This window comes from Solea senegalensis, linkage group LG7 (assembly GCF_019176455.1).
Source record: "Solea senegalensis isolate Sse05_10M linkage group LG7, IFAPA_SoseM_1, whole genome shotgun sequence".
NCBI lineage: Eukaryota > Metazoa > Chordata > Actinopteri > Pleuronectiformes > Soleidae > Solea > Solea senegalensis.
Window position 1 is genome coordinate 4,039,913 of NC_058027.1, and position 22,781 is coordinate 4,062,693.

General features: G+C 40.8%; 1 protein-coding gene across 1 annotated transcript in view; it reads left to right on the plus strand.

Annotated features, from left to right (window-relative positions):
- The window catches only part of galns (galactosamine (N-acetyl)-6-sulfatase), a 31,046-nt gene extending 9,244 nt beyond the window's left edge, over window positions 1-21,802 (plus strand). The window contains exons 10-14 of the mRNA XM_044030889.1: window positions 3,047-3,189; window positions 4,520-4,622; window positions 8,762-8,883; window positions 18,529-18,646; window positions 20,761-21,802. Of these exons, the coding sequence (XP_043886824.1) occupies window positions 3,047-3,189; window positions 4,520-4,622; window positions 8,762-8,883; window positions 18,529-18,646; window positions 20,761-20,847 (573 nt within the window). The 3' untranslated portion in view covers window positions 20,848-21,802. The remainder of the gene's footprint in view (window positions 1-3,046; window positions 3,190-4,519; window positions 4,623-8,761; window positions 8,884-18,528; window positions 18,647-20,760) is intronic.
- Window positions 21,803-22,781: the final 979 nt, after the last annotated feature.

Sequence of the window (22,781 nt, forward strand, 5' to 3'; positions counted from 1 at the left end):
TAAGAGACACAACTTTCTGTGCAAACCTTTTGCCGCAATGTGTGGCAATAAAAGTAGCGTGCAGTCATTACTCTTATTAAACAAAACACGTTATTATTTTATCTTCTGTTTTAGTTGTATTTTCTTTATGATGTCTTTCATTCTACTAGTTAACTCTATGTTATATTTAGTTTTTTGTAGTCATTCCACAACTGAACAATGTGATTTTATGAGTTAATGTGTTATATTTCATACACATACACTGCTTTAAATTGTATTATATGGATGATAACTGCCATAAAAAAGTAAAAAAAAAAAAAACTTAACCAACCGACTGACTTTCAAGGTCAGTGGCAGAAACATAATATAAAGACACGACAGAATAATCGCGCGTGTGTTTGTGAATGCCGCTGTGGCTTGGCTGCGAGGACGACGATCTATAGATCCTCCCCTCAAGCATCTCTGGGGTTGTAGTGACAAAGCTGCTTAGTTGGAGCTACTGTACTGTGCGGCTGTGGATTTATCACAGCCCTGTGCTGTGTGGTAGGGAGGACACCCCCCAGACACAGGGTTGCCCCCTCTCTTATTTTGTAGTCCTCTGAAATCTCCGTTGATCTGTGCATTGAAAAGTCCATAAGCTTTTGCAGTGAAATAATGGAGACAATGAAACAGCCATGCAGGCCTTTGTTGAGCAGGTTTATCGTACCAACTGAGAAAAGAACAATCTCATGGTGTTAAGATGAGGGGGCATATTTGGGCGGTGGGGATTGGAGAAAGAAGAACAATTTCACTGTTTATTTGGGGCCTTTTTCTGTGGAAGCATCAATGAAACCTGGCTGCGGATCAAACTGAGTGTCAGAATGTGGAAGGAAGTTGATTTAAGCGACGAAAAAAAGAGCAAATATCCAATGAGCAGCAGCTCTCTGGGAAGAAACGCCTTGTTGATGTTTGAGGTCTGAGGAGAATGGCCTTGAACGGGGTTTATCGTGTGTGTTAGAGCAGGGAAACATCTAAAACATGCAGGACTGGCGTCCCCGAGGACCGGGATTGGGAAAGTAGAACGTACAATACAATACAATACAATAAGACACAAAGAGGCTTGACCGGCTTGTTTACCACAGCATCTGTGATGCTTCTTCTCAGGGGCTGGTGCGTGGAAAAGTTGTGCAGGTACGCCTGACAGGAGCAGAGGACTCTACTATAAACTCTACTATATTCTTGGCACAGAGATGAATCTCAAGCTTTTGGAACACAAACCAGATGAGCTACAGCAGCACAAGACCACACGGGGTGCACCTCCTGCCACTTTATTGGTTGTCCTGTGTACCTAATAAAGTGGCCAGTGTAGATGACCCATGTGAAGCTGTTGGAAAACTGCTGTTGTGCAGTCCTTTTTAATAGGATTGTCTACCGGAATGAAGGAGCACGGGTGGTCTTAGCACAGGTGCGGATTCAGCATTCCTCCACTGCCCGAGGGCCGCGAGGAGGATGAGGGGCGGTGGCTGCAGGAACAAAGGCGCCGAGGTGGGTGGGGTTGTCGGCCCCTGCAATGTTGTCGAGTGTCACGGTCCCTTTTGTTGCGTTTTATCAGGCAACAGACACACGGGCGGAGTGGCAGGGACCGGGATAGAAGCGCTGCCTCCTCTGATAACCAGCATCACCACTCACAATGCCGTGAGAGAGAGAGAGAGAGAGACTGTGACATTAACAGAGAGTGATGAGTCAGACAAAAAAGGAAGAAGAACAAAGCGGGGCAAGACAATGAAGTTCAGTTTTAGACTGCAAAGCAAGGCAGAGCTAATAAAGGGAAGGAAATGAAAAGGCGGCAACTCTTAAGATAGAGTTTGAAAGGTTCGGTGCTTGGTCTCGCAAGTTGTTAAACTACTAAATGTCACTTTCGCTTCTTGTGTGCTTTTGTTCTGCCTTCTTTAACAATGCGTGTGTGTGTGTAGACACTTTTTCTGGCATGAAGACTGACCTTGTGAGGAAAGAAGTCCTCATGGGTACCAAAACCTGGTCCTAATGAGGCAGAAACGAATTTCTAAAGGGACAGGTTATGGTTTGGTTAGGCTGTCCGAATCAATGGAAGTCAATGCACAGTGCTAACAAGAATAGCTGCGTGTGTATCTGTCTATCTAAAGGAGACTTGAATAAAATGAAGTGAAGGACTAAATCTGTTCGTGTGTGTGTGTGTGTGTGTGTGGTTGTGCAGATAGATCATGGAATGCGTTGCGGCGCCTTTTCTGTGGCTAGTTCTGTGGATACGGGGGGAAAAAGAAGGAATTCATTTCATTGCTTTAGAGCTTGTGTATGTGATTTTTTTGTGTGTGTGTGTGTGCGCGTGCACTCCGGTGCCTGCATGTGTGCCGGCTCCCGATAGGAGCACAGCGGCACATGGCGGTGCAGCTGCACAGGCCTGATAGCGCTATCTGATCGCGAGCATGCCGTCGCCCTCTAAGGCTCGCTCAGGAGAGAATGGAACGGAAGATCAAGGATGACAGCGAAAAAATGGCATTTTATCTGAATATAGTTCAAAGTTTATAAATAAAATAAAGCTTTTCAGTGGGACTGGGAGAAGGAGATAAAACACCAGCTTGCTCCAGCTCCAGCCGCCTGCCTGTCTGCCTGCTTGCCTGGGCCTCATCCTCTCCTCACTTCCTCTCTCTTTTTTGTCCCCGCTCCGTCTTTTTTCCTTCCTCACCAAAAAACTCATTTTGGAAATAGAGGCATTCTGGAGGTTTTATAATAAACCTGCAGGCCGAGATTAGACAGCAGACTGGAGAAATGCAGCTCCTTCCCACATGTGCGTCCTATCGTGACTGTGCCTTGTTGCCTTGTTCGTGAAGGAAATCCAGCGTGAAGGAGCGAGCTTTGTGGTATTCAGTCCAATCTTGATTTGTGAAAAAGCGTCGCGATAAATGTGAGATCAGTTTTTCGAGGATGCCTCGTGTCGTGTGTGAACACCTTCCTTGAGAGGTTCCTCAGTTTGTTTTTTTGTGTGAACTGGACCGTATGTGTTTCTCATGCTGCAGACGGCGCCTGTGTTTTGTTTACTCTTTTTTTGCAGGTGAGCTTCCAGTTGGCCAGTGTGATGGACCTGTTCACCACCAGTTTGGCTCTGGCTGACATCGGCCCTCCTGACAACAGAACCTTGGATGGACTGGACCTCACACCAGTCCTGTTGAGCAGCTCCGACAAGGTCTTAGACAGGTGACTACACACATTTATACTTTGGAGGATTTGTACCCTTTGGAGAAGTGTTGCTTTCGTCATCGAATCTTTTTCATGTGACGATAACTAGAATAAAATATACAATACGGTATTGTTGACGAATAAAAACGAGACACGATGTGGTTTACAAAATAAAAGCTCTGCTCATGTCTCTTCATCTTCGTTGACCCAAAACGAGACGAGACGAAAAACCGTTAGAATGTTTGGTCCTGGGGGAGAAAACGAAGAAATGATATGTGGACATACTTTGATTACGTGTACAAGTGGGTTTCTCCAAAATATCTGCTAAATAACTCTGTGGGAACTGTTATATTCTTGTGTATCCACAACAACACACATATATATATATTGATTGGGTTAAATAGAATTACATCACTAAAAAGAGAGTAAAATACAGTTTTCATTCGTCGACTAAAACTAGAAGAAAATAGTCATGGGTTATTCTGCTCACACTAAAACTTGACTAGATAAAAAGAGTATGAATGTGGTTAAAACTAATAAAAACTAAAATGACACTACTTTGCAGTCATGGTGATGGTTCAATGTCTCGTTAGCAGAAAACCAGACTTGCAAGATCAGGGTCGCCGACCCTGAGGTCCCTCGGAATCAGGAGGTCTCGCGAGAAACACAAATTGCTTCACGGCAATACACTCACACACCCTAGCCATGTAATGGCTTTAAGATCAGAAGATCATTTTAGATCTTCATCATGGCAGAAGCATCCTCAGTGGTCAGCTTGCATGCTGATAGCACCAAGTGCCCACACCTGGCAATAAATTGCATCCTGGTAACAACATGAAAACCGACCTGGCATCCCACAACCTGTAAACAAATACACTAACAAAATTAGGTCTGACTTTTCAGAGAAATTGAGAAATGAAGAGATAATATTGTGGCTGCAAATAAGTGCGCTGATGAAAAGTGAAAGAAAAAGACAGGTATGTCGGTGAAATAGTGGTTAGCATTGTTGCCTCGCAGGAAGAAGGTCACCACTTTGAATCCTGACTGAAGGCACTTCCCCCCGCAGTTCAAAAACGCGCAGTTTGGTGATTGACAAGCCAGAAACAAACACTAGACTCTCACTCTCTGAGAATTGATTCTTCTGCTCCATAAAAATGAATTGGACAGAAAAAATAGGGTAAAATTAAGAAGTGCCGATACCGGCCCCACTTCAAGCACTGGTCATATGTGAATTAAATGATATGATAAGCGTGTCAAATGTTAGAAATTCCACTCACTTACATTATATCTCCATTTGGTGCAAAGAAGAAGAAATCGGAGCATACCATCTTCCTCTCATCCTCCACAGGCCTATCTTCTACTACCGTGGGAATGAGATGATGGCTGTGAGGCTAGGACAGTACAAGGCGCACTACTGGACCTGGAGCAACTCCTGGAACGAGTTCAAAACAGTAAGTGTCCATTTTTTTTAACAAGGCAACTCTGTCCCGTCTCTTTTTTCCTCAGTTCTGGATTTGCGCCGGCACATCCGCCCTCTGTGATTCCCCTAATCTCCCTCCAACACACAAACACTCTCACTGTTGGTGTTATCTTGAAAGTGGCTCATCAGTCGACTGCTGTGTACATCAGAGCGTAATGAATATTAATGAAGAGCCCCCACATCAGCCGACTTACATCATTCATCAGTCAGTTGACTTGTTTGTTCGAACTCCAGTGGAGATTTTCTTCCTCTCCATTTTCATACCGTCCCTCCCTGCTGTCGGCTCATTCATCTGGCATCATGTCTCATTTTGAAAAGAAAGATAGAAGCCGGCGGTATCGCGCGACCACAATGGCGTCAACTCGGTGCTGATTAAATGTATCAGGAGGAATGTGAAATCCAGAGAAACAGGACAGCTTTGTCTGTCTTTTCTCTGCTTTGTCCGCATTAAACATATTCTCCTGTCCTCCCTCTGGGGCTCTGCTTTTCCTGTGATCCAGTTTGTTTTATGCCCCAGCAGTCGCTTAAATTGCTCTCTCCTTCAGGGCCGCTGAATCAATAGCAGCCTCCTTTATCAACTCATGTGAACTGAAGTGGAACTTCACAAATAATGGCATCTGATTGCCTGTGAGTTGCCTATTGATTCGGTGGGAGTACATGAAAGGGATGGCAGAGAGAACATGGACATGTATGTCTGGTTCTCTGTTTTTGGGGGCGAGGCATTGTTAAAAGGTTGAATCTTTAAAGAGTTTCTTGTAAAACTTACTAACTGTTTTTGCCCTCATACAAAATCACACTGAAGGAAGAGAGAATTTAACAAAGATCATTTATCCAGTTAGAAAAATGACATTGAGCCTAAAACTGTCCTCAAGATTTGGGTTTAGTGTGTAACTTTTAAATATAAAACAAACCTTAAACCCAACGGGGGGACTGGCAACACGACTAAGTATGACCCCCGACCAATCGTCGTTTATGGCGCTGGGCAAGTGCATAGGTCGTCGGGGAGGCGGGCCAAGCGGTTGTCAATCGTGGCTACCCAGGCGTTGTGGGTGATGAATCATGGTCACAAAAGAGAAAAGAAAGGAAAAAACACTGTGGACCGGTTCCTGGGTGTCATTATGGACTGTCTGAAGTTATATGTACACTCAGTGTTTATGTCTGTATCTTACACACTCTGTTATCATGTTATTGGTCAACGTCGTAGGAGATGTCAAGAAAAAGGTTGGGCATCGTTTGAATTTGAACGATCCCGATTCCGATTCCTTGTTCCAATTTTGATTCCTTGTTTCGATTCCAGTTCCTAACGATTCTCGATTCCAGTTCCTAACGATTCTCGATTCCGGTTCCTAACGACTCTTGATTCCGATTCTCTTAAGAGGCAGGGTCAAAAAAGTTTACATATTTTAAATGAGCTAGCTAACCAGAGGTCTTTCTGAATGAAATAGTCTGTCAGTGGATTCTTCTTCATTGGTGTTCGGTGGCTTCTTCTTCTTCTTCCGACTGGGTATCGAAACTAGGAATTGAAATTAAAAAATTTGAACGATTCCGGGAGAATCGGAAAGTTAGTCCCGGTTCCAATTGATACTCGATACTCGATGCCCAACCCTAGTCAAGACGGATAGTGACAGCAGCAACGTTGTGCTAGCCTACCAAAGTGAGAATGTGTTAGAACACGCTTCTTGTCCCCGCCCACCACTGCTCTGCTGCTGTATACACGCAAACGTTCCCTCAGTCAGCTCTGATGCTTGAACAAAACACGGACAAAGCATACAATTAATGTTACATCGTTTCTGTTCATGAAGACCAAACAGAGGCAGAATAATAACAACAATCAACAACAAAAAGTTACGCACTGATGCTAAATTCCTCCTTAAAGTTTGGGTTTATCCTCCATAATCAAATCTGAAATCTGCTGAAATCAAAAATTTACCTCGTTGCCGTGCAGTTTTGGTAATAATAATAAAAAAAAAACAATGTGACCCTTGATGAAAAATAAACAAGGGGAGATGTGTGTGTGTGTCTGTGAAGACGAATGAAATTACAGGTTAACAGGTGGAAGACATATTGCTCTGTGCAGCCGTGTTCATGCAGCTCAGCCATGAGGAAAATGAGAAATATCACAGGCTTAAATGGCTCTTATCAAACTCTCTTCAGGCAGTGTAGTGATGTTAATACCGCGAAACGTCGTCTGGCAGGAATGTGGCTGCTTTGTGTCGGGATTGCTGAGTAACCTGTGTTACAGTCGGAGCTCAATAACAGCTTTACGTTTGACCTTTGTGAATGCGTAGCACGGAAATGAATGGGAACTGAAAAATGACTCGTTTCACAGGTGTCCATTAGTCCTACTGTGGATACTCACTGGGAATGGGGCTGTTCCACATAGATATCATATATTGTGTTATGAGCCAGAGAAAGAGCAGCGGTTCTCAAACTTTTCATACCAAGTAACCACCTCAGAAAATATTTAGCTCTTGAAGTAACACCATGATCGCCAACGTTAAAAAATACAGTGGTTTAAATCAGCCAGTATGAGGCAGATTTATTCCCAATAAGATCATTTACTCTCTTATCATCCTCCTCTTCCTCACATATATAGTGAAAATAGATTAAGATGGAGTGGGAGATAAGGTGACTATATAGTATATACTATATTATTGTTGCTGATCACATACCCAGTGTAAGTTGCATGATCATATTGCATGAGGACATAAAATATCACAAAATTAGTGAGAGAATATATTCAAACTTGTGTAAAAAAAAAGAACAAACACATTTTAAAATCAAATTTTTTTAGCACATGAGCCCGAGTTTCCAGATCCTGCTGGTTTTTTTTCTTTCTTCCTCTTCTAAAATAGACAGCAATTGCCTTTTCCAAAAATCCATCCCTGGATGCTCTCGCGTCTTATCTCGTGGTTGTGGCTGCTCCGCTCCAGGTTGAAAGCAGCCTTGTTGTATCTATAGCGTTAATGTCAGAGCAGATACGGAGTTCTCGCTGTTATGTCTTGGGTGTAAGTGACAGAGTCGCAGAGATACGGGCGCTTTCCTGCTTTTCCCCCCCGATCTTTTCTGCATTTCTTAGCTTTTGACTTCAAAAATAAAAGTACATGTCTGGATCAGAGGAGGCTCTGCAGGTCGGAAGGTATCTGTCACTTCCCCCCCCCCCATGTCTCGCTCTTCTATATGTATTTTAAGGTGCTCTTTTGAGCGATCTCAGCGGGGGGGGCGGCACCAGCGGCAGCCTTACAGATGAATGCTCTCTCAAATATTACTTGTGCTCATCATAACGTGTGCGTTTGCCGGTGTGCAAAGAGTGTGTGTGTGTGTGTGTGTGTGTGTTTGGTGGAATAGGGAGCAGATCTGCGGGAGGTGCCGGAGGAGTGAGTGGGACTCAATCACACTAAGATCACTGCCAAGGCTCGTGAGCGTGGAGTGGAGAGATGAAGGGGAGGACTTGATCCTTGTTGCCACAGTAGCGACATAAATAACATGAGAGAGTGTCCATATAGACAACATTATACAAATAAATTCAGCTCGGAGCAGCGTGTCAATGCAAGCCATAATCTATTCCTTACAAAAGCAGGAAGTTAAACAGAATAAAAACTGACCGGGAGCTACATATTATCATGAATATTATTTTTTCGCGTAATAACGCTGCGAATGAGTATGAAAGAACTTTTACTTATATATTTAAATTATATCTTGCTAAATATTGTTGGATTTCCAATTTCCTAACTTTATTTTTATGTCAGCTTTTATTTTATTTCAATATACAGTACATTTTTCTGGGAAACCTTTACATTACAGTATAGTAACACCATGCTAATATTTTGTTTATCTTTTTTTTTTTATTATGGTTAAACCATATCATATCTAATGCAATTTCCAGCTTGGTAATAACAATGGAAAATCCTTTGCTCAGTCCTTGTATAGATGTTGCTTTACCATTTTTTAATACACATTAGCCATAGCGTTTATAAGATGAATATCCCTCAACACTGGTTACTCGATCAGAAGATCCATGGTCGTCCTCCAGTTCTTTGTTGTGCATTGACACCATTATCACTATTTCGTAAACATACTTTGCATTATCGCGTCTGTCGTCTCTTACAGGGAATCAACTTCTGTCCCGGTGAGGAAGTCCCGGGCGTGACCACTCACGATCAGACGGAGCACACGCTGCAGCCAATCCTCTTCCATCTGGGACGGGATCCCGGAGAGAAGTATCCAATCAGGTCAGTTTCCACGAGAACAAAAAGTTCCAGAGAACGAAAAGGGAAGGTCAGCGCGAGGGAATAAGTGAGGTGTGAGAATGGGAAGGTTGTTTGCCTGCTGGTAACACAGACGGTGGATCAGATCAATGCTGATTCAGTGGCATGAAAAAGAAAGAAGGCAGCGGCGGATTGATCGGCTCAAGCGGCGCGCGCCTGATTACACCCCTTCTCTTTGTGATTGCAAACAGCTCCTTAAAGATTACTATCTGGCCCCCAGTCCTCCGCCGCGCCGCTGCAGCTTATAATTGCAAGATGAATTGTCCATGTCTAAATTGAGAGCGGGTGCTGTTTAATGGAGCTTTGTGTGAGGAGAGGAGAGCGGCGGCAGAAGATGCAGACAGCAAAGGCTGGACTGAGGACACTGTTAAACAAGAGAGAACCTACTGTGTTAATGTGGGTCAAGATCCAAGCTTTTCACCAAACTATGGAGTAACAACCAACTGGCATCTGGTTGTGACACCACTCCATATAAATCTCAGTGTCCACTCATGTGCCATGCTTTTATTTTCCTCTAAATGGGATCAGCAAAAGTGACATCATGGTCTACTGAATAAGATCTGACACTATTGATTGAGACCATCAACTCCTCAGGAACACTTTTACTGATGTTATAAATGTAGATGTAGAAATGTACAAGTCAATGGAAAGCAACCCAAAAAACTGTATATATATATATATATATATATATATATATATATATATGTATATATGTATATATATATATACATATGTATATATACAGGGTTTTCGCCAGTGCAGTTGGGCATAGAGGGCCCCTATGCTGTGATTTTGGCCCCTACACTGCGTATCAAACGGCATAGGGGGGCTTTTCTGTTTTGTTTTTTTTCCTTTTTTATAATTGGTACTGTCGTAATAATAGCTTTACTTCACAACATTTGGCCCTCAAAATGCAGGAAATAGTGTTTCATATATATATATAAATTTATATATATATATGATATATATAATTACAATACTACAATACTACAATACTCACGCCGCTGCGCCGCACAAGTCCCTCCCATGCTGTGGTATGGATGTTTACGGTGGTAATATGCACTCAGAACAGTAGGGGGTGCTCCGTAGAGAAAAAGCGACCACTTGATTAGTTGTCAATAATTACACTCTAGTACATTTTAGGAAATAAAATATATATGACAAAGTTACACAGCCTTGTATGCAAGGGCAGTGCAAACCATCAGTGATGGATACACAGGTTTAATGAGGAAGCTAACTGTGCAAACAAAGCCTCGTGGTTTATGTGTCAAGAAAAGACATATTTATAGTTTGGCAGCAACAATGTGCGGTACAGCGGTACCTCGGCATGTCCTGTTAAAGTCAAACGCTGGCTCAACTGGAACACAGTTTTAAAAGCATTTGCGGCAATAAATGAATCATCTAGAATTTAAAAATGTGGTTTATGTATCAAGATAGGACATATTTAGCAAACAATGTCAGAGGTGAACAGCCCAGGGACGCTGCTGCTCACAGTGCCCGACAGAGCAGCGTTGCCTCGGCTTGTCTTACTGAAATGAACCACCAACTACTCGTCAGTAACACTAGCTGCCCATGGATATGCCTGACTGTAAATATGTAAATACTGTACGTCTATTTATCGGCCGATAGACTAAAGATTGCTAAATATCGGGCCAATATATCTGTTGACCCTTTACCAGAAAATGTCTTAAAAAATGTTGATCAAGGTTTCTCAAACCTCAAAATAATGATGTAAAATTCATGTCTTGTCCACAAACAGAAATTATTCAGTTTTAATGATTTATTTGTTTTATGTATCAAAGAAATCAGAAACTATTCACATTTAAGAAGCTTAAAAAACACTCTATTAATCTATTATTAAAATAGTTGACAATTAATTTGGCAATAGATGAATCGTTGCAGCCCCAATTACTTTAATTCTCTATATGTTGGTCATGATCAGTCATTCGGGTTTTTTTCTCCTCCCACCATGAAATTGAGAAATCACTCCCGTACTGCGCTCCGTTCACTGACTTGTCACATTTTCACACATTATTTGTTTCTAAAAGACCCAAATGCAGCTTATTTGTCTGAGCTTACAGGCTCACCGTCCAGCCAGAGCTCTGATCGAGCCACTTTTTGGCAGTCCTAAAGCTTTGGAGGAGCCTTTTCATGTGAGAGCTGCCAAGATCCTTAAATAATTAAAAAAAAGAAGCTCCTGAAAACCTGTCTCTTCTCGTTGGCTTTCATCATCACTTGAGCAAAATCTCGTGTGTGTTTACTGAGCATATACAACTCTTTAGATCTTAAAATTGAAAGAGAATATAATATTTGCAAGTCTGCCCCCTACAGTTTCGGAGTACATATTTTTACATCACCACCATAGTCTCAATTCAGTGTTCAATTCAGATGAAAATCCTGCACAGAAAATGAATTCTTAACTTTTCTAACTCATATTATTCACAAATAGACAAACACCAGCAAAAGTGCAAAGATAGATGACCATCTTCTTTTATTAAAAGCAATCAATATAGAATATTTATGTGATTTTTTAGAATATTTTAGAATATTAGAATATAGAATATTTAAGTAAGCGGACGCCATGACTAATACATTAAGCTGTTCTCAGAATCACCTTGATGAGAGAATATCGCGCGGTCTTCGCTTTGTCTCCCTGCTGCCGTAAAATCCTCCCGAGGCTGACCTTCCCGTAGCTCTGCCGCTCATATTTTACGCCGGCCTCATCTCTGCTCAAACCGCTTTTACTTGGGGAGTGAGATTGGATGATAAAACATTAATGTTGTTTTTCATTTGCCCACCTCTTAGCCTTGCTATTCAGTTGGAGGATGAGAAAAAAAAACAAAAAAACAATCAATATGCAGCCATGTGTTGTGCTCTGACACACACACACACACAGAAAATTAAAATGACAGTTATTTTCTGCCCTTCCCAGAGGAGGGGTCATCGAGTTTGTCTGAAGGTCACCCCCACATGCTGCTGCTTGACCTCTTCACTGCTCTTCTTCTTCTTCTGTCCACTCATATCTGAACCATTCATTCATTCTTTCTCTCCAGACGTTTGTCTTACCTTTACCTTTTTTTTTTACTTCTGATATGCATTGCAGCTCACTTCTCACCACTCGGCCTCCGTCTCTCTGCGTCCACTGGGACGATTCTGTGTATGCGCATGTGTGTGTGAGTACACACATGCGTTTATATGTGCGTTTTGTCCGCGTGCTCCTCGGTCCCCCAGCTGGACTCGCTGCATGGCTGTCATTAATCTCTGTCGACACCTAAAGAGCCACTTAAGATGATGTAGGGCCTGTCTGCACACATACCTTCACCACTGTCGCAGGCTGTGATATAGTACACACACACACACACACACACACACGCACGCACAACCATACATTCACCTCACCGTAGAGGAGTCACTGGGAAAAAAAAAAGAGATGAGATGATATAATTTTATAATTATATCATGTAAGAGAGCGTTTGGCAACGAACGCAAGGTTGTTTTTAGTTTCACTTGTTTGTCTTTTGTGTTTTTTTTTATTGACCAGTGGCCCAGAGCCACCGGGGTTTCACAATAAATGTGATTGCTAGAGTGGAGTTTGGCTACGTCCATACTGCTACTGCTACTTCAATTGAAAACGCAGTTTCCAAATCAAAATCTGGCCAGGAGATAAGGCAAAGTTTACTTTATTAATAATTAATAATTGACACTTTATTTACAACGCTGCTAGCATTAGGGTAACAATAGCATACAGTGCTCAGTAGAGTGGGATGGAATAAACTGACAACAGGAGGAAGCTCCGACAGCTTTTAGCTAAAATGTAATAATGCTACATCGGTTCTATGTTAAAGTGTAACGATGCAGACGTCATTGCGGGGAGATTGGATCTCCACGTCCCCTATTGTGTGTTATAGAAAACCAGACTTGTAGCTTGAAGGTTGTGGGTTCAATTCCCGGCTAGTCTACACGCCGTTGTGTCCTTTGGCAAGACACTTAACGTTGCTCTATATAAATACAACCCATTTACTACTATTATTATTATCATTATTATTATTATTATTATTGTTAATGTACAATCATGGTCACCAAGCTTTAATCTTCAGAATCAGGAGGTCTCACAAAGTCTCGGGTCTGGCCAGAAACAGGAAACTGAGAACAGAGAACAGAAAAATCGTTGTCGGAGGAAGCAAGGAAAGAGGAAACGACTGTCTGACCGAGAGAGTAAGAATGAGAATTGAAAAACAGAAGCCGACCAGCATGGACTTGGCTCCATGGCTTGTGTTTGCCACCTCTGTTTAAAATAAGTGAGTTGTTATGACGGTGAGGGCTAGATGGACCTGTGGTGTAAATAGAAAGAGTGTCGTCACCCACGAATGAGGACACGACTTGCATGTCTCTCCACTAAACCAGTGGTTCGACCTTGTGTCGGTTTGCATCTCCAAGGTGCTGTCGCTGCTGTGGTTGCCTCAGCCAAAGTCTCTCACCTTTTACACTTCCTACTTGTGCTGTTGCCATCGTTTGATATGGGAGGAAGCCTTTTGAGCGCCCTCTGCCAGATCCTATGGGGTACTACAAAAGGTCATTACAGCTTGACCTTTTCAACCCATAACATCGAATTTTGAATAAAACCCTAAAGTGACTGCCCCACGAGATGACAATTTCACCCCCATATACTTATAACACACAAAAATGTATATTGTATCCATTCAGGTTCACTGTGCATGGATATGGTGTAACAGGTGTAATTTCCTGTTACGTGGTGTAACAGGAAGCTGGTTCTCTCTGAGAAACAACAATGGTGAAAACTCAGAGCAGGGATTTCTGTTATGAAACTGACAACGAGGTGAAACTCCAAGTATAGGCTCCTTTCCGTTCGGATTTGGTGTTAGTATCTGTCTTGAGTGATCACATGTGCAGATTGTGTTAAGTTCAGGTGTGAACACTCCCAGTCCCTTGTGAATGCGTCCTCAGATCTGGTCACAGAAACCGCATTCGGAGGAGCTCTTAGGACACATGTGGCCACATTAATGAGCTGCAATCTGTCCTCAGGACGGATTAGAGACCGCCTCCTCAGCTGATGTCTGCTAATCCGCTGCTGGTTTCATAATTTCTTTTTTCTTTCTTTTTTTTTTTACACTAATCAGGGCTCATTCATTAATTTATTATAACTTGCAGCCACACTGTTCACCCTATGATTTCCCTGACAGTTAAAATAGTATTTCATGTCACAGCAGTGTGAGTAGATCATACAAACACAGTGACATCGGACACATGTGTGCAGTCAGACCCGTTAAAAACAGCCATGACAGTCAGTCAGTCAGTCATAAAACCAGGTCTCAGCTGAGTTGTGGCTCAGAATCACTGGGGTAAAGCATGCATCAGAGTCCAGAGCAGGATTTATGCTCATTTAGAAGGAAATGGAGTAATGTAGTTATAGCCTTAGAGGACGACGAGGCCTGTGTTGTGTTGGTGGTCCATCTGTCTGAGAAGAAACACACGTTTCTGTGTCTACCTACCTCACTCAGGTTTGCACTCACCATTTCTCCTCCTCCCACCCTTGACCTAAGGCCTTGAGGTTAACACATCCTCGGTTCTCACCAGCCGCCCACCTCGCCTCGCGTCCCCAGAGCAAACGGAGTGCAGCGCCGGCCCTGACACCGCGGGCAGCGCCGCACACACAGTCTGGCCTCATATGCTGCCTGCCACCGCGCTCCTGTGTCCCCAATCAATAGTCCTCAGTGAAGTGCTCAATTTCCACCGGGGTGGAGAAGACGGTGGAGGGGAGGGGGGGAGGTGGGACAGATGTATTTGATTGTCTCCTCAATTCCCCCACCTTCTGCTGCTCTGTGTGTGTGTGTGTGTGTGTGTGTGTGTGTGTGTGTTCCAGCAATAGTGTTATGAATCAGTAATCAGAGTGGTGACACACCTGAGAAATGCCCCCATCCCCCTTGGGTGCCATACATTATAAATCAAAAGACTCAATTTGCATACAGCCTGCTTATTATTCCAGATTTTGCCTCTACACCAGTAAGCTAAGGGTTATAATCATGATAATGAGGTGTGCTGACGGTGGGCTTTTTATTTATTTTTTGTGTGTTTGCAGAGGAGGCATAAACAAATGATATTATTAGTTTGTTGATTTAGAGGTCCGCACTCTGTGGTTCTCAGCGCAGACACAAAACAATGGAAAACTTTTGTGTCTTGCGCAAGTTTCTCCATACGTGGCATGCTTTGCTTGCAGACCTGTACGGAATAAATGTAGTACTTACAGTGGTCTGATAAATTTACTTCCATTAAGTTGCTTCATCACTTATCATAAAATGAATCGCAGCGGGCACAGATAAATGAGGGGAGGAATGAAAAAACTTGCCAAAAGCAGAATTTGAGATTTTAGATAGCGGAAGCAATTTAATCTTCTTTTTTTTTAACTGTAGATGGAATAATCACAGACTGCGTACAGAAATGGACATATAGTCCTCCTTTTCGCAAAGTTAAATCTCTTTTTGAAACTTCTGGAATTCACTGACATGAAAATGTAAAAAGATGTAAAAAGAAAAGTGTCAGGATGTTAAAAAAAAAAGTATTGAAGGAGACCCTGTGATGGTCTTTCACCCTTTGTCAGCTGAGATAGGTGACCCTCATGTGGAGGATAAAGTGGTAGAAGTTGAATTGAAGTGTATGAGGTATGCTTGGTGTAGTCGAGTCCTATTTTCAGCCACTACTGATTGCCAATTGGTAGCTTATTCAGACGTGTAACTCTGAGAAACTGATACGAAACTTTCTTATAATTCAACTCAACCTTTACCATTGCACCCCCTAATATTCGGGAATAAACCCAGAAAATACTAATTAATATGTGTGTATATATATGTATGTATATATATATATGTATATGTATATATATATATATATATATAAATATACACACATATATATATATACATGTGCTACATCTGTCCTACTTATCCAAGCTTTACTTATCAAACCTGGAAGTCGATGGGTGTAATATTTCAGTTTGCATTACAAGGTTTTTGTTAGTTTTTCCTTTAGAATCAGCCCCAATAGTTCCATTCTTTGGCACCCTTTCCTTGGGGTACCAGAGTTAAATAGTACGTTACCGTCAACTCGGCGCTCCACCAGCTCCATCCACGACAATCAGCTGATTGGGCGACAAAAAAACATCACTCTCTTGTGATTGGTGTAAATATCCCTTGAAGTCAAGGCACTTTTAAATAGCACTCTACCACTAAGAACTAGAGAAAGCAGCCACTTTATTCTCTGTTGTGTCGCGTTCATCGCCGCCGGTTCGTTGTCGAGTTGCACAGCCTTCGGGCAAAGCCCACATCCCGCCTACCAAGTAAAGGTACTGTTTTTAGTCAAAACACCAGCCTGACACAGGGCTTTCCCGTTCCACACCACACCAGACTGTACCAAACCCAACCGTACCATGATTGAAACACGTCTTAATTGCAGCCAGTGCAGTAGCATTGGGGTAATTGCAGGGGGAAAGTAAAGAGTGAGAGTATCGAGGAAAAGGAGCAGGTGCTGGCTGATGGAGGAAGCCTTGCTGCCCTGTGGGAGATCTAAGAGGGAGGGTAGGTGTGAGCTGGACAGAGCCTGGGGTTATTACTCTAATTGACACTTCACCTCACACACATGCACATGTTCCCAAGGGGCCAATCAGAGGGCCCACTCTGCAGCGGAGGGAGGATGGAAGGCTGGCACAGGTGCTGCCAGAGAGTGTATCAAGGGTGTAATTGCACTGCTGATATTTGTCTATCTGTGTGTCACGCCACCAGACGCCTACTCCCCCAACACACACACACACGGGCATGGACACACAGCCCATTAACCCTACAGGTCCTATTGAGAGCAGCGTTCCTTTGAAAGCCTTCAGGGCCCCTGTGTTTTACACACTGAATATAATAATGCACAGAGGTGCTCGTGCTCACTGGTGTCCAACAGCAGTAATTGAGAGACAGGGGATGTGATGGAGGTTACGCAGTTCACGCTGCTGAGTGCGCTTTACCAAAGAGTGACCGAGTGATTGGACAGTGTGTTATTGTTGTAATGGTTGAAAAGCTACAGCCATGTGGCCTTAAACATTAAAGGTCCGGTATTGTATGAATTGTTGTTTTTCATTAGCCCAGAATGAGCCTGGGTCGGCTCGAGCGCCACGTTTTCACAATAGCCCACAATGGACCAAGTCATTTTGAGTTTGACGCTAACTTAACGCGGACTGTGGACTGAATTGATTTTTTGTACTTTGTTTAAGAAAAAATATGTTTATTAGTAATGTATTTAAACGTTTAATGTTGTCATTTTTTTGTATTGCGTGGACTTGAGGTTTCCTACATTTTTTTTTTTGGGCTTAGCGGGCTGCTTGGCCAGACCAGGGAGCATCTAAACAGCAGCCAGTTCATTTCCATGTGTTGCGATAAATAGTTTAATTATGACGAGAAACAAAGTAATCTGTTTCCTCTGTGTTCATAAGCTTTCAGAGAGGATTCCGTTCCATTCAGTTTTATTTGTATAGCACCAAACATACATTATCTCAAGGCAGTGTACATATTAAGGCAGAAACCTTTACAATGTTATAGAGAGCAGAGAAACCTAACTGTTCACACAATTTAACCCGGAAGAAATCTCTGACAGAACCAGAGTTAAAAAATGCGCAACATCTGCCTAGACAGGTTGTGGTGAAGGAAAAGTTTAGACAAGACATTTCTAAATCAGTGATGACATGTTTATAGTACAGTATAGTACAAAATTATGCTGATATCAACTTCAGTTATAGCATATTAATAATGACAATAATACTACTGCTAATGATAATAAAAATAAAAGCCTCAATGTGGCCTCAAAATTCATTCATCTACCACTTTTTCCTCCACATGGTGGTCACAGGTCGCTGGAGCCAATCCCAGCTGACACATGGTGAAACTAGGGGTTCACCCTGGACAGGTTGCCATGTCTTTACCTCGCCTCCCTCTTTTCCTTTCACCCCAACCTGTCCAGGCAGATGCTGCACATTTTTGAGTCTGGTTGAGTTTGTGAACTGTTGGGTTTCTCTTCTCGCTATAATATTGTTTACTTTGTAAAGTGCCCTGAGAACATGTATGCTATCATTTGGAGCTATACCCACAAACACACACACACACGGACCACTTTGCAAACCCCGGTCTTTTGCCACTACACCACGTGAGGCACCTTATACGTTCATCAACATTTTAAAAAAACAAACAAACATGTTTTTCCTGAAAACAGTACATTCATCAATGTGAACCTTGCTAATGTTTAATCCAGGTGTTTACTAAAAATTCTGAAGAATTGAGTGAGTCGGTCGAGTGTCTGACTGACAGAGAAATAAATGGATCCTTTTAAAAGAGAATCTTTTCGGGCTTGTTTCAATGTCAGTTATTAAGTGTGAGATTTTGCTGTTGTTCTTTGTCACTGTCAGATAAAGATGTAATTGGTTTTGGGCTTTGGTCAGATAAAGCAGGACATCTAAGGATGTCTCCTCAATCGTGAATTGAATCTCAAATGTGTTTGTTTTTGTTTAATTGCGGCAGATAATAGATAATCAAACGGAGTGTGTGTCTGTCTGTGTTGCAGCGTTTTGTCTAAGGAGTACAGCGACGTGCTGAGCAGGATCTCTGCAGTCGTGGAGCAGCATAAGAACACGCTGGTGCCTGGTATTCCACAGCTCAACATGTGTGACATGGCAGTGATGGTGAGATTTACAGACCATAAACACACACACACATGTATATATATATATATATATATATATATATATATATATATATGTGTATATATATATATATATATATATATATATATGTATATATATATATATAAAAACAAATGCTGTGCCTCCTGCGATTTCAAAAATTGCAGCAGTAAAATTACAATGAATTGTTCAAAACCGCATTATTGATCAAACCTAAAAAAGACAAAACGATAATTGCAGTATGTGAAAATGGAGATGGCCTCATTACGTGTGATAATTTACTCATTATATAAATGTGATGGACTCAGTCCTCACTGTGTTTCCAGGTCTCCATTGAGCCTGTGATGCTCCATTTCAACATATTGACATTTTTTTTTTATTTATCACCAGCTTGCTTCATCCTGTGAGTCATATTATTTCATGGATCTTGTTTTACTGGATTATTTTTTTTGTGTGGCTTTGTCTCCTTACTCCCTGTGAGCGTCACTGCTCAGGATTTATTTGTGTCGCAGCACTGCCCCCTTGTGGTGAACCACAGAAACACATCTTTAAGTACATTTAAAGTCGTGATTAGGTTGTTTGCAGTCTTGTAATATCAGTCCCATTTTCTTTAATACATGGAGACCAAGGTTATGTAATAGTTTGGGATTTTTCATTAGTTTTAGTTTTTATTTAGTTTTCGCTTTTTGTTTTTAACAATTGGTTAGTTTTCATTATTTTTAAGAGAAGGGTTTGAATAATATAATTTTAATAAATAACCCTCATGAGACACGTCACAGTCTAAGAAGCTCAATCTTGAGAAAAAACATGAGCAAAATTAAAAAACTCAATAAAAGACGTGTCTAAACTTTTTTTAACGAGGATGTCAACAGTCCTTTTTTTCCCCTTTTTTTAACACTAACATTTACATACAAATACACTATTTTATTAAAATGTGATTTTTTTATTCACACAATTATCATTTTTAAATGGAAATGTAACCAAATCTAAAAGAAAAAATTGCCTTTCTTTCCACATCTGGAGTCAAATAACATTATATGAGATGAGTGCATGTACAGGTGGGTTTCGAACCCGGGACTCTGGCCGTGCAACATCTCACCGAGGGCTGGACTTTGGACATTCCTGACTTAGATGAACCAACTCAACCAAATTAACTACCTTAACTAGTGTTATGATTAACTTGCAAAGCCTTATGTCTCACATTCTAAAGAAAAACAAATGCTTTTATCATGAATGAATAATCAAATGCAAGCGTAAGGATTATGTACAAAATGAATTTACAAAAATGAAAACTAAGCACATTTTCGCTACAATAGTAGTTATAGTTAGTTTTATAAACACACAATTCAGTTTTCAGTTGTGTTAAACAGTTTTCTCTTCATCTGAGACTTCTTTATGAGCGAAGCATCTGTTGATAAAGCGCTCTCATGTGGCTAAAAGGTGAACTGCAGATAGAAAACCCAAAAGAGAATCTCCCGTTTGTCGCGACCCCACATCTTCTTCTGTGTTAACGTGGGTCCAGAACATTAAATGTCTGTTAACAATCGAATCAGTTTGCGCTTGACACACACTGTGAATAGAGGGAAAACGCAATTAATGTAATTAATTAATGGGTGTAGTCTGTGAATGCGGCAGCGGTTGTGACTTTTCCCTCTAAACTGGCTTTTAAATAAATACAATATTCAAATGTATGAGACCGTATATTGTACAGAACAGTGTTAACTTTATAATATCACCACCTAACAAGCACAGATATTGTTAAATATGCCATTTTTTCCTTCAATAGATGTGAAACGAACAATTAATTAATAAAATACTTTTTATTTTATATTATGTTATTATTATTATTATTTTTGTTATTATTTTTGAAAAAAGAATAAGAATAAGAAGGAACAACTTGGAAATCAGTCGTACATTAAGGACAGGGCAGGAGACAAAGCCAAATAAGGGCTTAAAGGGGCACCTACCCAGCGTGTCGAGGCCCACTAGTGGGTGTAGGTGGTATTACAGGTGAACCTCATCTTAAGGTGGAAATGAAAACTAATTTATATTAAAAAATATGTCTACTATTTGTGTCAATTTTATGTCACCGTGCGGCTGCTTCTCTGTTGCAGAACTGGGCTCCAGCCGGATGTGAGAAGTTAGGAAAGTGTCTCAAAGTGCCCAAGTCTGAGAGCTGGAAGTGCTCGTGGCCACACTGACACCATCAAGCAAAAAGACTCTAAAAAAGAAAAATACAGACACCCTGATTATTTATTCTGCTAAGGAGGTGTTGTCAACTCAAAAGGTAAAGCACGTATTTGGATGGAGTTTGTTAGATTTTGGTGGTGATCTGGATTTTTAACGGTGAGTTTTTGGACATTTTTGTTACATTACCTGTATGATACAGGTTTATGTTACCGTGTTATTTGATTGAAATCTGGGTAACAGTTACAGTTTGAGTGTATTGACACTGTTGGAAAAGTTGAGGTTTGCTCTCTCTCTCTCCCCGAGTGCTTTCTCTCATTTAACTCTCGTGGTAAATTGCCCCTTTGTCTATATTGGACAGGAATTTTTGTGGAATGACATGCCTTGACATAAAAATTGGCCTATTATTTATGTTTTTTATGATTATAACACATTTCTTCACGTATACAGTGTCAGAATAAATGTTTTTACAATTTAGAAAATCAACTCTGTATGAGATAGTAAGCCAAACCAAACAAATTCAATCCAATTTTAAAACATTTGAGTACTTTTCACTCAGGTATACTTACAGCTATACATAGAACTATATAAGTAAACTTAGGTTGTGCTGAAAAAAGTGATATTAGACGAGAATCTAGATATGAGTTTTAACATAGTGATGGAAAAAAAGGGGTTTAATGGTTATAATGTAAACGAGGGCATACAGGGTGAATCCATTTAGTTGCAACAAAAGGGCTTTGAGTACAAATAACTTTTTACAGCTGTGAATTTAATGTTCTGGAAGAAACCTGCGACAAGTGTCGGTGCTTTCAATCCAAAAACGTGAGCATGTGAGGGAAATGTTTTTGTAAAATATTATTTCAATCATTATCCGGCTGGATTATGGGATTAATTCAGCTTCATTTGTATTTGCATACTTGAAAAACAGATTTGGTTTGTCGGCTTTCTATTAAATTGTATCAAAGTTTACATGTGTCACTTTCAGAAGTCAATATTTGTGACTCATATTCAATGTGTTTGATTCATAAAACACTTCATGTCCACAAACATGCATGAAAAAGTGGATAAAAAAAAAGAAATTTGCTTACAGGTCCAAAAAAACTTGTGGACGGATGAAAGAGAACCTCACTCGTTCATCGATCAGCTACCACAACAATAAAACAGGTGACTGCTTTAAATGTTGTGGCTCATCAGTGTTTTATAGAAGTTTATTGTATTTACCTTAAATCATTTTTAAAAAGGTTCTGTTTTTTACCAGATTTTTTTCAGAGGTCAGTTTTTATGGGATTTATTTTCCGGGTCTGTTTTTACGAGATATTTTTTTCGGGTTTGTTTTTACAAGAGATTTTTTTTTTTGGGTTTGTTTTTACAAGAGATTATTGTTTTGGTCTGTTTTCAAGAGATTTTTTTGGGGTTGTTTTTACGAGAGATTTTTCTCTGGTTTGTTTTTACAATAGATTTTTTTCGGGTTTATTTTTACGAGATTATTTTTTTGGGTCTGTATTTACGAGATTATTTTTTGGGGTCTGTATTTACTGAGAGATTTTTCGGTTTTGTTTTTACAAGAGATTTTTTGGTTCTGTTTTTCTGAGAGATTATTTTTTTTTGGGTGTTTTTTTTGGGTCTGAGAGATTATTTTTTGGTCTGTTTTCTGACGAGAGATTATTTTTTTGGGTCTGTTTTTATGAGAGATTATTTTTTGGGTCTGTTTTTACGAGAGATTTTTTTGGGGTCTGTTTTCAAGAGATTTTTTTTCGGGTTTGTTTTTACGAGAGATTTTTTAGAAAATGTGCTGCACACCGTATGAAAGTGTGGGTGAATGGCAAAAAGAGTGTAAAGAAGGTTTGAGTGGTCATCAGGACTAGAGAAACACTATAATAAGACCATTTACCATTTTCATGTGATCAGTTTTAAACACAACCATCGTCATCAAACGTGTTCATGTATT